This window comes from Andrena cerasifolii, chromosome 9 (assembly GCF_050908995.1).
Source record: "Andrena cerasifolii isolate SP2316 chromosome 9, iyAndCera1_principal, whole genome shotgun sequence".
In the NCBI taxonomy this organism is placed as follows: domain Eukaryota; kingdom Metazoa; phylum Arthropoda; class Insecta; order Hymenoptera; family Andrenidae; genus Andrena; species Andrena cerasifolii.
In genome coordinates this window covers 2517672-2534071 of record NC_135126.1, presented here as the reverse complement: position 1 = coordinate 2534071, position 16400 = coordinate 2517672, and the positions used below count along the sequence as shown (strand labels likewise).

Genomic DNA, 16400 nt, shown 5'->3' with positions numbered 1-16400 from the left:
AACCTTTTTCTTCCATAACTATTTAATCCTTTTTGAATTACATAAAATCTGCTTGGTTTTCGTTTTGAGGAAACATATGCAGTAGGTGTAGCAAAGTATAAAAATTGGGCTAATAAGTGCGTTGTTACGAATAACGAAAATGGATAATGGTCACGGTCCACGAAGTATCATAACGAGGTTAATTAACACGAAAGCTTGCTGATATCTTTACGTATACAAAATGCTGCACCACGAAGTGTGTCGGATCTCTGCTATGACGATTTAATTTGTATCCACCTCGTCTTCGCGAGGTGCACGAGTAATAGTAGAATAATTGAAAGATATAAGAAATTCTAATTCGTATTCACTCGATAGAATTTTTTTCTGAAATAGACTACATTGGCTGATTACTTAATTAACAGTGTGACATAAAGGAAATCGAATTTGGTAGTAATTAAATTCGATGACAATTGAATTTCAAACGAGATACTTGAAACCACTGTTCCTGCGCAGAAAGGAATAGAAATGGAAATCCACATCTGAAACTTATCACAAACGCACCAAAGTTTATAAAAAAGTATTATTAAATACCACATTATACTAGTCGTCATAGTTTCTTCATCCACGTTATTCTATTTCTGCCTATAGTTTCCAATATCTGTAACGCGGAACCACAGCAGATAAACCACCAATATTGAAATCAACTGCGCTAGTTTCAATAAAGGGGCAACGATAAGCGTCAGCTGTAATCGTTGGTTCCGAGAAAATTGCGTTTCCTATGCACCGGAGATGCACCCAGAGTAATCGCAAATATTAAAGGGGGTTACCAGTTAGAGTACTTGCTTGAACGCATTTTTCAAGTATAAAAAATGTATAAGAAGGAATTATAAATTAAAGAGCGAGGAACATTGATTTGCTAATAAAATAGGTGACGAATGAATAAAACAATTGCATTTCTGACGTCGAACGTTTCTGGCTTATGGTAAAGTTCGCAATTAAAACGATGGAGTTTTAATGAAGCAAATATTGATTGTACCGGTGTGTGCAATTATTTATAGCAGCATCCATTGATTGCGAGGCTTCGCAGATAAATTCTTTCCGCATGCTTTGATATAGTATTTAGAAATCTTGACAGCATTCGAAATGCACTTAGACTTTCTGCGCAAGTGTGTGTTCAGTTGCTAAATGAAATTCTTAGAAATGATTACGTATTTACATATTTATGTAAACTAGAATATTTCCTGCAGCAGTGTTTCAATCTAGACTAGAGCATTCATTAACGGATGGAAATCATTAGAGTGAGGAGCACTTTTTTTCCTTCAATGTGTCAGAAATTCATTTGGTGTAAAAAACACATGTATGCATTGAGGTACGGTGCAAGATAATTCAATTTCAAATATTCTTTTGTGTTATATGCAGCTCTTCATTTATTAAAGTATCGAGGTGCTTTTTTAATTCAACGTTAGTGTACGCTGGTTACGCAGTCTGGAGCTCATGACAGTTAACAATTTTTATTGCTCTGTCTCTAACCTTCCATTATCGCGCACGGCCGTGCATAAATAAAATTATCAAAGTTAAATATAACCTCGGGGGGCTTTCGATAACCCTATTCCACCGTCATTAAATTTTGATTAGAAGGATAAGGAAAAAGATAATCGGAGTTAGCTGAGGCTCTTTAAGTATTAAACATCAGGATTAAATTATATATATATATATATTTATATCAATTAAATCTTTATTAATTTTATATATTTTGATCTGTATTATTATTGGAATAAAGATTTAATTGATATATATATATATATATATATATATATATATATATATATATATATATATACAGATCAAAATTTATCAGACAACGCCCAACCCGGTTAACCTTTTTTGCTGCCCAAATTCACTCGAAGGGGGTGAAATTAGCCCCTGAATATTCGGCTATTTTCAGATTTTGTGCTATAACTCGCAAACTGTAAGAGATAGAGAAAAAGTTTCAAGACAAAAGTTACTTCTTTTAATTAGAATTTGGAAAACAATTATTTTACAGTTCGCGAGTTATAACACAAAATCGGAAAATAACCGGATTTTCAGGGGGCAATCACACCCCCTTAGATTGAATTTGGGCAGCAAACAAAAATTGCGTTGTAATAACGAGGAAATTCCCTACGTATTCACAAAGTTTCAAAATTTTTTGAATTTCCGGGTTCGGGATGTTCCCTTGTTAGTAGTGTTCCTGATTTCTCGATATTTTTTGTTTCTCGAGAAATCAGAAATGAGATCATATTTCTTGAGAATTCTCGAGAAATTGAAAAAAATATTGCAAAAATTATATTTTTGGAATATTGTTGATAATATTTATCAAAAACACAAGAAAACTTTAACTAAATGATTATTCCTGTCTAATTTATACAAAACTTGTGTAAATCAAAAAATAGATATTAAATATAATTCGTAAATTTATTTATTTAATACAACATTTGCACAAAGCGAAACGTTACTTTTTGGTTTTAAAATTTACTTTTAAATAGCACAATGCGTCTAATGTAGCGTCAGCGAATCTATTTCTTTTGTGGCAAAATCTGTTCCTGTTATATTTTGACGATTTATAAATATCTATCTTGGCTGTTAAATGAAAAAATGCGTCTTTTGAACCTTTTGGAAGAAATTCTGGATCATGCAAAAATTTTATACGGGATACAATAGTCTTATCTCCTCTTCTCTATATTTCTTCTTTAATAGCCACAAGAAACTCATTAGGTACTCAACTCAGTACACAATTTTTCTAAATTTTTAAATAAGAATTTAAGAGCACCTTCAGCAGTTAATAATATCGAATCTTTTGTACTGTGATTTTCTATTGGTATTCATATAGGTTCTAATGTTATTAATAAGATGCATTATAAATTGTAGATGTGTTTATACGTTCGCGATCAACTAGTAATACATTCATTTACGAAAATAAATGAGATTTATAATATTTTTCCTAGACTTAAGTTTCTCGAGAAATTATAGTATTTCTTGAGAAATAAGAAATAAGCAATTATAAAATTTCTGAAGAAATTCTCGAGAAAGCATTCTCGAGAAGGAACGCTACTTGTTAGGTACCTTCCGATACAGTGCGCATAAAAGTGCGGCATCTACCCCAAATGCCCGGAAGAGACGCCGCACTTTGGTATTTCCAAGCGCTATGTCGAATATGACCTAACCTGGCCGAGAAATATTCCACAGAGTTCCTTTAACGTATGACAAAAGTCACATCACAAAAAAACCTATGAATTTTTAACTACTACGATAGCAAAAATACACTCGACGTATAACTCAGGCAAAGTGCGGTAGGCTTGCCTCGAGAAATAGCGAAATCTTTAAAAGTAATAATGGAAACACATTCTCGCTTATTAATCTAACCTAAACAAACAGCCTAAAGCAAATAAAATCGACAGTGTTGTATTTTATTACCGATAACCCTGAAATGCCGAAGCTGCGGCGTCTCTCCCAGTGCGGCATCTCTCCCGCAATTACCCCACACGAGGTCGTATCAGTCGTTCCTACTTCCCTCATCGATTCCTCTCAATAACTGTGCGCGTGGTATCTAAATATATATTTTTTTATTCGTGACACGTGTAAAACCACGGGATGAAACGGAATCGCGACAAAGAGAGCGTGTACGTGCGTTGCTCCCAGCACGTTTTAATTCCCATCGCCAGGTCGCCAGGCAATGTCAATTTGCAGAACGCTCGTCGACGTGCAAACAGAGAGAGGCCTGCTTCGCTTTATCATATCTCGTTTCCACGCGACAATAAATTTGCACCTCGTGCTAAAATCACTCGGCTATCTCTGCTCCTTGCGCTGGAACAGAATATTAAACGTGCCCTCCTCCGAGCTTCTTCTTGTGACTTTGATGCGCGTCTTCAAATATTCCCTTGCGCCCAGACAAACGTTTTTCCGCTGTAAATAAACACGTTCCTCCTTTCATTAGGCGTGCAATTGTTTATCGCAATATTTTAATAGTTATTTAAACGAAGCAGAGAATAATTATACGAAACAGTATTAAGAATTTTTGTTAATTGATTTTGTCGATGGATTCCTTACGAACGAGTTTTACAAATCCTGTATCGGATTCGAAATCAGCGACCTCAGAAATTAAAAATATATACAACTTCTTGGTGTATTTACACAGTTTCTTGTGCGCCGTTTAGCCTATCTCGTAAATCACAGATTTCAGTCTCTTACAATTTCTGTACGCGGTTGCTTGCTTAGAATTTAGTGTAACTCTTAAAGTAATATATGTATTTTGTACATTTTTTCTGGCTGAATTCGAGTATTTAATCAGATTTTGGCTAGGACCTACCGTTCTTTTTATATATTGGCTTGAATATGGTCAAAACAGGCTTTTCTGGCATGTTTAACCTGAATTTTCTCAAAAGCCTGACGCGCTACTCCATTTTCCCGGACAAATTCGTTTCCAGCGAGTAAAAATTTAACGGAAACGATATTTTTCTTTAAGGTTATACAAAATCGCCTTTTTTGACGGACCAGTGTTATTTGCTCACGAGGCAGAGTAAAAGAGTTGCTCGATATTTAATTAATTTTAATTCACGCTACATTTAGCTTATACCTCACTAATAGACACTCTAATTAGAAAGTAACGAGGAGAAATTAGCAAGAGTTAAACGGCAATTTGTCGCTTTCTATCTCATTGAAGAGCGATTCGCGTTCCTTCGACGCCACTGAACGCGTAATAAGCCACGTTTTCTGTTAGATATTCGGTACTGTGCCTGAGTAACGCGACCTCCCGGATTAAATCTTCCTGGTAACATTTAACCCAAAACGTATTATTTGCGTGTAACTTTTCAATTCGCTGCGCTCATTTACAAATCGCAGGTTATTTAATTCGCAATAACTTCATTTCTCCATCGCAGGAATGTAAATGTCAATATTATTTCGTTAAAGGATATTGAAACAGGATCACACTCCTCCCACGCGATTTCATGAAATTCTTAATTTAAAATCAGGCTGAAAGCCTTAATTCCCAGAACGAAACTGTAGAAAGTTAAAAGTGTTTCCATTTTAATTAATGAACATCTGTTTAACCTCATCTTCCTCGCTTCTCATTCGCGAGAAAAAAAGAAAACTGCCTCCGACGCATTTACTTAACAAAACCATCTTGGTATTCCCAGTCCTTCGAAGTATTCCTACCCAAAAAGTGGTATTTAACCCTCGGTTCTCGCACGAATTTTATTTTTTCGAAGATAGTTGTCACACTGGGTCGATTCGACGCAAGCCAATTTTCGATCAGCTGATGTTTAAAACCTGACTGTTAAATTGAGTCGCAAAAATTCTGAGGTAAAATTTGAGCATTGTACAATATAATGCTCATCGTTAACAATTAGGTGCCATGTAAAGTATCATATTTAAAAAAAAAATTGGAAGGAAAAGTTCCAGAAAAGATTTTTCTGCTTAAACAATCACAACTCTTTTAATTTTTAATATCGCGAGCGAAAAATTTGCGGTTATACTCTTGAGATATGCTACATTAATAAAACAAGAAAAAAAATTAATAAATAAATTTCCCCTCCCTCGGGAAGCGTCTCTACCTGTAAACAGTGTAGACGATACATAAAATTACTACTACATGGTGGCAATAATACCATTTCCAATAATTCGTCAAAGATATTTTACCTGAAATTCATATTTTGAGTCATTCTGACAGAGAGTAACAACCCACGGTTAAACATGTGTTCCGTGACTCATTGCAGCTCTGCATCCCACAGCAAAGCCCTAAACCGTCAGTCCACAATTAGCCCACAACGTGCCGACACCCAAAAGACAATACAAACCGCATCGCCGAACCTCTCAACACCCCCAAGTGCTGCACGGTGTCCTTACCGCCTCCGCAACCCCTCTATATTTTTTCCGCCCTTGACACACCAGTGTGTAAGGGGTTGCGAGTCCGGTAAACCGCAGCGGCCACCTGGAAGGAAGGGTTCCATAACTTTCCGCGAAATCCGTGCAGGGGCGACGCGCCCGCCACGTATCCCTGGGAACTCAGTCATAAGCAGCTCGTTCTGAATAATTCATAGCGGCCGGGGACAGTGGCCAGGCTTTCCAAGTGAAACCCCGAAGGTGTGAGTCACGCTGGCCCGATGCATTCCGAATTTCCGTAGTCGCCGCCTCAAAGGAATTCCAGCCGCCCGCGAAGGGCGTCGAGGGGGTAGGGGCGGGGGATCTGGGCTGACACGGGGGTGAAAAATGCTGGCGCGTTTATTTAGATGCGACCAACAGTTCCGGGATACCTCGGAAGAGAGATGATCGGGGGCGACGACCTCTGCAACGCCGCGAGATGATCTCACGTGCTGGATGACCGCCATCATGGGAACGTGCATGGTATCCCTCGATTGACGAAGGAATTCGCGGAAATGAAGGCGCGAACCTCGCCCGGTAATATATTACAGAATTTATTATGCAAGCTGGGATTTCGTTGACTCCGTCGGGCACTCGCCCTGCCACGCGGCTAGAAGCCAAACGTGAAATTGGTGAGGGTTATAACGGTAGTAGCTGACGAGAGCCTGGCGAGAAAGGACACCGCAGAGAGCTGCTTCCCTTCCTTCGTCAGAGGAACTAGGACTTTTGTTGTGACTTCGATGGGTCATTATACTGGGGTTGGAGCGGGGCTGAGCTTTCTCCGAGATTTTTCAATGCGTTCGCTGGTGGAGTTGACGGTGATTTATTTAGTAATTTGTGGGCTGGGTTGATAGAGGTCTTGGATTTGGGGAACATTGAACAGCTTTGTTAAAATGTTCAGTCTTTTCCACCTATTTTCGATTGTGAGAGAAAATGTTAGTATTTGTGAGAGAATGCACTGGATTTTTTTAAATTTTAAACCACTGAAGATAATTTATTTATTAGGGACTTGCACCCCAATATGCAACAAACGTTGTCGCTACCGGGTCAAAAGTACCCGAAATTGAAAACCACAGCTTCAGAATATTTCTTTTAACTTTCTTATTTTTATATTAAAGTACAGTGTTTTGAGAAGCATACGAAATTTAAGAAATATCTGAAAATATTTATTAAATTGTTCTTTAAAAAATTGTAACAAAAACTCAAACAGTCTTCTTAATTTTTACTTGGTTATAAAATCGAATAACAGAAATTCGTCTTCTTTCCTTAGTAACACTATCAAATTGAGGTCGATATCAAAAGTAGATGCTATGAACTTATCAACGAACGGAAAGGAAACAATTCATAACAAATTTTTCAAAGTAATACTCAGAATTTTCCTAAAGTACATACATAGGTACTTAGAATCGTCAGTTTACATAGTGTTAGTGAAAGGTTTTGGTCTTTTATTGCACTTGGCCGGTTACTCCCCCGCCGAAAGGTACCTAAAACGGCACGGCACCGGATTACGCGAGAAAAAATATATTTTCGCAACTTGTGCCTCTGCGGTAAATTTTACCCAGTAGCGCCTCCCGACGAGTTGAATCTCTTTTTAACTGCTTTGCATATTCTACTTATTGTTAGTCTTCATTCCAGGTCAATTTTATTATCCCAATTAAATTTTGAGATAGTCAAACTTGATAACAATTATTTTCTTTATTTTTATATAGAATTTTATCATGTGGGAAACTTCTCCCAGTGAATTAATATTTATCAAGCGTTCTTTCCGAACACTGGTGCGGTACATTTACGAGCTAATTAGGGAAATTCATTTACTGATAATGCTTGTGCAAATATAGTCGCTTCTTAACGACCTTGGAGGTCACATTCCTTAATATCTACACAGTGTTTTTGGTTTTTTCAGCAGGGGCAATGTTCTATGTTGTAAAAACCAAAATGTGCGTCATTAAGGGGTAAGGCCGCGATGCAACGATAGGCCAAAAAAGGTAGGATTACTTTGGAGGTAATTTTAAAGAAATTTACGAACTTTATTAAAAATTCAAATGTTCGTCATTCCTTTAAAAGTCAATCTTTTTTTTAAATCTTGGTTACTTCTCCTAGTATTTAGTGTGTAGATTACAAAACTTTTTGTTTTCTTGTTCTAGGTCCAACGGTGTGGACGTGACAAATTCTGTTTGACCGCTATTGTGCCGCTAGTTTTTGGTCAAAAAATTTAAAAGAATGTTTTTCATTCATTTTCAGACATATCATAAAACCCTTATGTTACATAAAACATAACCCTTAAAACCCTTTGTTCATAAGGGTTTCTTGATATGTCTGAAAATGAATAAAAAACATTTTTTTAATTTATTGACCAAAAACAGCGGCACAATAGCGGTGAAACAGAATTTGTCACCTCCACACCGTTGGACCTAGAACAAGAAAACAAAAAGTTTTGTAATCTAGACACTAAATACTAGGAGAAGTGACCACGATTTAAAAAAAGATTGATTTTTAAAGGAATGACGAACATTTAAATTTTCTGATCATCTCAAATTTTCTATAAAATAGAGGGTTGTTTTCAAATGTTCGCCAATTCCTTAAAAAATCAATATTTTTTCGAAATCTGGGGTACTTCTCTAATATTTAGTGTGTAGATTACAAAACTTATTTCCTTTTGGTGCTAGGTCCGACGGTGTGGACGTGAAAAATTCCACCGCGGAATGACTCAAACAGAGAGCACGTATTGGCTGTGCAGCTACTGTACAGCCATATGTTGTTCAGAAAATCTGAAAAAAAAATGTTTTTTGTTCTGTCGTAGGAACCTTGGGTTACATATTTAATAAATCTCATAAATTTCTTTAAAATCACCTCCAAAGTTATCCTACCATTGTTGGCCTATTATCGCGGTGTTATCCCTTAAGACGTCCACTAAGTAGTTTGCCTTGAAGAACGTAATTTATTCGAAGAACGTAATTTATTCGAAGTTTAATGAGTTGTAGGCACCGTCTTATCTAACTTCGTTTAACCGACTTTAAATAAACCTTTATCTGTATTTAGTCGTTCGACGCGTCGATTATTTTTCCATAGAAATATTCATTTTTTTTCGAATCGCAGCCAAGCAGAAATCGAGTCGAACATTTGTGTTTCTTATGCGTGAAACTTGAGCGGTTTCTGCGCTCCTATTTCTCATAATATATGCCTACGATTCAACGTCTTTTGAGAAGGCTCGTGGTACGCGAAGGTACGCAAATATTTGCTTGCACGAGCGCGATATCAGACCCCTTCCAAACAAGCCGCGAAGAAACAATTCGCTCGATTTGCGCGCTGACGCATGTCTCGGCTTTATCACCTCCAGTGCCATATTTTCCTTCAGAAATTCGTGAAACGGCGGTGCTTTGAGCCGTGAAAAGATAATTCACGAAATATCATTGCTGCGCACCTCCATTCTCGAGGTTGAAATTGAAATTTGCAACCTGGAAACGCAATGACAGAAAAGAGTTTCAAGCAACAATAATTTATGCATAAAGCCCTCGATTGAAAATTATATACGTTGGAATATACTCGTTGCAAAATATAGAAGAAATATAATAATAGAGTGGAGAAATTACTGAGAAAACTAATCAAGGAAAAAAAGAATTCTTGTATAGTAAGATGTGGGGAAATCTTCCTCGCGTAGGTATTTTTAATTTATTAATTCTCATCGTCTTTTATTTATTATGCGTAGTATCGAAATGAATTACAGGTACATTCCTTGAAAACTAAATGATTTGAGTATATTCTGAGACACAACAATTTTAACTTAGGGACTTGTATAAAAAGTTATTAGTAACTGAAATCACAAAGTCGAAGTGTACGGATGCTGAAATGAGATTTAAAATTTTCCTCGTAATAAGAATAACAACATTATGATTACGATCATAGCTAGGCAAAGTAAAGGCAGGTCCGTAAAATAATTATTGCGGAAACTTTTTTATTCTTCCAAGCATCGATTTCCATATAATTTTTCTTACGATACTTACATACACAAGCAAGGTCCGCATTCATCATCCTTTCCTGCTTCAACATATTTTCTTAACCCTACTACGTCCCACGGGTCGTTTCTGACCCAACTGTATTCTCATTTCTGTAACCCCATTATACCCTGGGGTGTTTATTAACCCACTCGTGTTTTCATTTCGTTAAGGGTTCTTTTGGTTTCGAAAAAACTGTAAGGAACTTATTGCTAATAGGGGAGGCCGGGGTAGTTGATACAGGGGGCAAGTTGATACAGAAGAATTATCTTGACACTGTATAGCTCCATTTGAGCGAGGTATGTGAAGATTGTTGTTCAATTCTTTCCTTCGATCCAGCGTACGTCTGTGTACTATTACCCGGCCGAAAGAAGATCCCCAAGAGGCGGGCTCGGGTGATACAGTCCGTCGCTATGACGATTGGTCAAATCACCTATTTTGGCACACTTTTAAAGACGCGACACACGAATTTTGGTTATTGGCTGAAGTAGGCACATACATTGTCGCACCGCACGACGAAGAGAGCGCACAAAACACATCGAGATCGGGTGGAATAGAGCGATCTGACCGACGAGCGCCAAAGCAATAGCGTAGGCATCTCAGACGGTTAACCATTAATATATAATAACATAAAAATTTCCTTATTTTTCACAATATATTCAGGAAAGTATTATCATTGGTTTGGTTAGATTTTTCTGATTAAAATAAACCCAAACGCAATGTCGCACAGATTGTTTGAAAAATAAGGAAATTTTTATGTTATTATATATTAATGGTTAACCGTCTGAGATGCCTACGCTATTGCTTTGACGCTTGTCGGTCAGATCGCTCTATTCCACTCGATCTCGATGGGTTTTGTTCGCTCTCTTTGTCGCGCGGTGCGACAATGTATGTGCCTACTTCAGCCAATAACCAAAATACGTGTGCCGCGTCATTAAAAAGTGTGCCCAAATAGATGATTCGACCAATCGTCATAGCGACGGACTGTATCGCCCGAGCCCGCCTCTTGGGGATCTTCTTTCGGCCGGGTAATAGTACATTAACGTTAACAATCGTTTTTTAATTGTTTTCGTTTACAGGGTGTCCGCGGGAAGACTGAACAGCTGGATATCTCCTAATGTATTGGAGATAAAAAATAAAAAAAATATGGCGTTGCATGGTTCGAGGGGGCAAATTTATTAGCGCAGACGAATTTTTTTTTTCGATTATTATTTTAAAAGATACGATGGTCAAGTTCGGTTTTTCAAATGGAACTATTTTTTTTGAAGAGGTGAGTTGATAGTGCGTTTCAAGACAAATTCAATAAGCATTAATGTATACACTTGATTTCCACTGGTTTTTGAGATACTGTGCTTCCAAATTTACTGATTTGAATGGCTGGCCCAAAGGCTGGACAATTCTTTTCCGTCAGAAATGCTACTTACTAATGTTAATGTTTCAACTTCAATAGTCTTTTTTCGCACTTGCTTCTACGCTCGGATGGCAGGTTCTTTTGGGAGGGATGCAAATCCGATTGGTCCTAATACAATCTGCTTCCTATAGTTTAGAAATTTGGTCTAGTAACTTTCACACCTCCTCACCTAACCAATCGAACTTGCAATAATAATCGGAAAACAAATTCGTGTGCGCTAATAAATTGGCCCCCTCAAACCACGCAACGCCATATTTTTTTTATTTTTTATCTCCAATACATTAGGAGATATCCAGCTGTTCAGTCTTCCCGCGGACACCCTGTATATAGAGAAAAGTAAATAGTTTTGATACATCCAAATTGATCGTCCAAAAAACATTTTTTCATTCATTTTGTATGCGTTTTCTCAAGTTTTCGTCGACTATATATTAAAGAGGAAGGACTAAAGTACATTTTCGCATATTTGTTATTAAGTAATTAATTTAAATAATAAATGAAAAAAATTGAAAAGAGAATAACGTATCAACTAGCCCCGCGGAGTGGTAAATTGATACATTTTACCTTCGTCCAAGTAACATTTTTTTATTTAGTAGCAGTAAATAGGTTTATTTTTCGCCTTTCGGCCTCAAAATGGGGTTACACGTGTTTCGTGTGTAAGTGTTTCTGGGACTGCTAACTCAAGATTGAGCTTTCGTTTTGACCTCTTCCTTCATCTTGTTCTTCTTTTCTTCTCCTTTTTTTCAGAACCATACGCATTCACTTCGCTCCTTCTCCTTCTCCCTTTAATATCCCTCTGATCGTTGAGTTTTCTGGGACTGTTAACTCAAGATTGAGCTTTCGTTTTGACTTCTTCCTTCATCTTGTTCTTCTTTTCTTCTCCTTTTTTCCAGAACCATACGCATCCACCCCACTCCTTCTCCTTCTCCCTTTAATATCCCTCTGATCTATTTCTCTTTTCAACTCCTTACAGTCTCGCAGCATGCATCGTCTCTCAAGCCCCAATGCACAGTCTGCATACTGTCTCTTTTTCTTCCTTCCAGTACAATTTTTCATTAATTTCGCATGTATTTTCTCAACTTTTCATTTACAATATATTAACGAGGAAGGATCAAAGTATATTTTAGCATATTGGTTATCAAGTAATTAATTCAAACAAAAATGAAAAAAATTGAAAACTGGAAAACGTATCAACTAGCCCCGGTCTCCCGTAAGTGTAGCAGGATTAACATCAAACTAATCAAATCGGTCAGCCTTAAAGTAGTACAGAAGAAAGTCCTTACTCCCGGACTGCTGTTCACAAAATAAATTACAAGATCGACGAGTGGTCGACAGTGATACGAAGCAACAAGGGTATTTAACCGTGACACAGAGGAACGACGACCAGATAATCAGACCTGTTCCTCGTGCCGTGCGATGAATTCCAACGTGCCGTTAATTATACCCCCGTGAACTGCTCAGAGCGATGTAAAAGTGAATGTCGCATTCCAAATTACCTCTGTCAGCTTATGACCCGGCTACGAGGAACACTTTAGACAATCACAATGGACACTTTCCTTTTCATCCGCGCCACGGCGACTAATGTGGGACAGTAGACAGGTTGTTGGTCTACGATGGCTATTTAAGATAAGAGGATTGCCCCATTGTCGAACGGTAGAGATCAGTGGAAGGAATTTATAAATGAAATCACGTTTTTATCTCCAGCCATTAACTAGGAGTGGGCAGAACTAGATAGGCAATAACAGCGCGACGCTACTCGCTAAACCCTTCCAAAGATAATCAAAGGTTACCTCAGTGTTTCTAGATCTCATTATATTTTCACTTTCTACTTTTCTTCGGAACTACCACCTTCCTTCGTTAGCCGTCTAAATCGCCCTTTCGTAACACAGCTGCATATAATGATCAGGGTTTGGTACATGAAGACTGTTTCACTATCGAGTGATAGAGATTAGTAGGACAAATTTTTCAGTCAAGAAACTTCTACGTCTATTCGGAATAAGAAACAGTAGGGGTGCAAGGTGGCATTTGTAAGCTGCTCCAGGGATTATCGAAGAGCATTAGCAGTAGAGACCACGGTATGGTACGTGTAGTAGAAAGACACGTGTACACGGGTACACGTGTATTACATATATCCGTACCTCGATCCGTGTAGCTTTTAGTACACGGGTACCCGTGCACTATTTCACGTGTATTTAAATACACGTGTATCAACGTATTTGTTTATTTTGATCAGAATTGGGCATTAACTACGGGAGAATGGGCAATGGCGGTCACTTAAGTAAGCAATAAATGTAATAAAACCGAGTGATGTTTTTCAATTTTAAGGATTATCGTTGCGCCTAAAAAGAAACTCGCTTATTACCAGTAACGCCTTAATTTTTTGTATCAAAATCGGTAATCGATTAAATAAATCTTGTTAATTTTATACTTGTGTTATTAGTTACAATCTGAAAATTTGTAAAACCATACTTTCCACATATTATTCTAGTAAATATATTTAAATACATTAATTCTTTTATGAATTTCGCAATCCCTCAGAGTTCTGGGATATCTATAGATATTAAAAATCAGACGAATCAAAATACGGATACGTTACTACACGTGTATTTATAAATACACGTGTATCTAAATTCACGTGTATTTAAATACGCGTGAAATAGTGCACGGGTACCCGTGTACTAAAAGATACACGGATTGAGATACGGATACGTTTAATACACGTGTACACGTGTATTTAAATACACGTGAAATAGTGATCTCTAATTAGCAGCCTTCAATTCCCTTCATAAATTCGAATATTCTTCAACGTGCTTCCTCGGTGTGTCCCCTGTTCATACCTTGTTGCCTTTCGCGTGCATCACAACGGCCAATGTAGGACAGCAGCGGAGCTGCCAGGCTATGATGACGATGAGAGAACGGTCGCCAAAACTTTCGCCCACGTCTCTGTTGGTCACCACGCGTTTATTAAATACCCACACCCGTTGTTCCGCCGAGCTCCCGGATGATCGTTGCATACTCCAGTCTATCGTCGACACTTGTCGGACGCATACAAAAATCGACACTTCGTCGCGATGACAGGACGATCGAACGAGTCCCGACACTGTCGTCGACTGAGGAAAACGATGCCTGGCATGGATATAGTACGGTACCTCTGTTTCTCGCCGTGCATCCGTAAGTGTGCGATCATTTGTCAACTGTGAGCTCGCATTTGCCAATTTTCTAATCGTATTTAAGAGCGCTTGGGTCCTGCTCAACGAAGATAATAAACAGGAACTCCTTGGAATATGTGGCAGTATTCGATCAGGCGTGGTAACGCAAAATGCTGGGATTTCGGAAGGCACTTTAATTGGTAGAAGAATAGGGTAAAGGACCCAATTACTGACACCTAACCAATTGCTGTCACCTTAAGCTGTTTTACTTAAAATAACGAATAAATAAACGTTGCGAAGTCATACACAAAAAGAATTATGCAATTCAACCTGTAATCTATACCATAGATTATATACTTTAGTTTATTTGTTCGTTATTTTAAGTAAAATAGCTTAAGGTGACAGTAATTGGGTCCTTTATCCTAACTAATAGAAAGTAGGGAAATGATTTACTATCATTTGATTAAGGGGTAATAACACTGTAGAGCCTGGAAAGGCAGCCTGATTTTGAGAACTTTTTATGCGAGTATAGTAGGTCTGTGAAGATAGCACCCCCAAATTCGATTTTTTAAAAAAACTCAACGGCATTCGTTTGTCCATCGTATGCCCACGTTTGCCCATAAACAATTTTTTTTTGCCCACCCTCCAAAAAAAAGTCATGAACAAAATAAAAAATTTGTCTTCATCACCCACCATGAATGCATTTCAATTTTTTAAAAGAATTATACGAATGTACCCGACCTGGCCACGTTTGCCCACTCTCAGATTTCGTATGCCCACCCTCCAGAATCGAATTAAAAAATAAAAACCTCGAAAAGAAGGGTACAGGCGAAGCGATCGCGTTAAAGTTCGATTTTTCTGGAAAATATTATCGAAATCGTTCTTTCAACGATGCAGTCCGTTAGTTTAGACGTAGAAGAGATTTGCCCATGCATTAATTTCGTATGTCCACCCTCCAGAATCGAATTATTAATAAAGATAGTCAAGAAGTGCGGTACCCGTTGAAGCGACCGCGTTAAAGTTCGATTTTTCTGGAAAATATTATCGAAATCGTTCTTTCAACGATGCAGTCCGTTAGTTTAGACGTAGAAGAGATTTGCCCATGCATTAATTTCGTATGTCCACCCTCCAGAATCGAATTATTAATAAAGATAGCCAAGAAGTGCGTCGTTGGAAAGAATTCGAGACTATCGCAGACATCTGTTTACGTTTCGGCAGTGGCACTCGGCGCTGCGACCCTTGAGGGTATCAGCGCTGCGTGTCGTCATCGAACGTGCCGAAACGTAAACAGATGTCTGCGATACCCTCGAATTGTTTCCAACGACGCATGAAAGTCAGTCGGTCTACAGAGTTCGGACGCAACTCTTGCGAGATCGTGCATTCATTTACGGTTCGTGAAGTAACTGTGAGATTATATTATTTTCCGTTGTGCGATATCATTGCGGTAATTAGTGAAAAATGACTAGAAAACCACTCTGGTATTATTCTGCACATGCTGCAGATGTGTGAAAAGTGTGAAGTATTCGATGAGCGATACAAATTGAAGTGTCGTTCGAATAAAGTGAGAAAGAAGTGTGTGCAACATTTTTTGGATAACATGTCACCAAACACCTTTAACCTTTAAGGTAAGAACAATCGATTTTGATAATTCATTCGGAAAAAACGAACAGAAAGGTATTCGGTTCAACGGGCACCGCAATTCTTGGCTATCTTTATTAATAATTCGATTCTGGAGGGTGGGCATACGAAATTAATGCATGGGCAAATCTCTTCTATATCTAAACTAACGGACTGCATCGTTGGAAGAACGATTTTGATAATATTTTCCAGAAAAATCGAACTTTAACGCGATCGCTTCAACGGGTACCGCACTTCTTGGCTATCTTTATTAATAATCCGATTCTGGAGGGTGGGCATACGAAATTAATGCATGGGCAAATCTCTTCTACATCTGGACAAACGATATGCATTGTT

The 16400-nt window shown here is 37.9% G+C and overlaps 1 protein-coding gene across 3 annotated transcripts in view; it reads left to right on the top strand.

Moving 5' to 3' along the window:
- Positions 1 to 16400, top strand: part of LOC143373478 (uncharacterized) — a 140402-nt gene that overhangs the window by 27504 nt on the left and 96498 nt on the right. Inside the window, exon 1 of one of the 3 annotated variants that reach the window (XM_076820786.1) lies at positions 14303 to 14448. The exons of 1 other annotated variant lie outside the window; for it this stretch is intronic. In XM_076820786.1, coding sequence (XP_076676901.1) covers positions 14349 to 14448 — 100 coding nt within the window. In that variant the 5' untranslated portion in view covers positions 14303 to 14348. Of the gene's footprint in view, positions 1 to 14302; positions 14449 to 16400 lie in introns of those variants that run through there. One more of the 3 variants, XM_076820784.1, reaches the window with a different exon arrangement.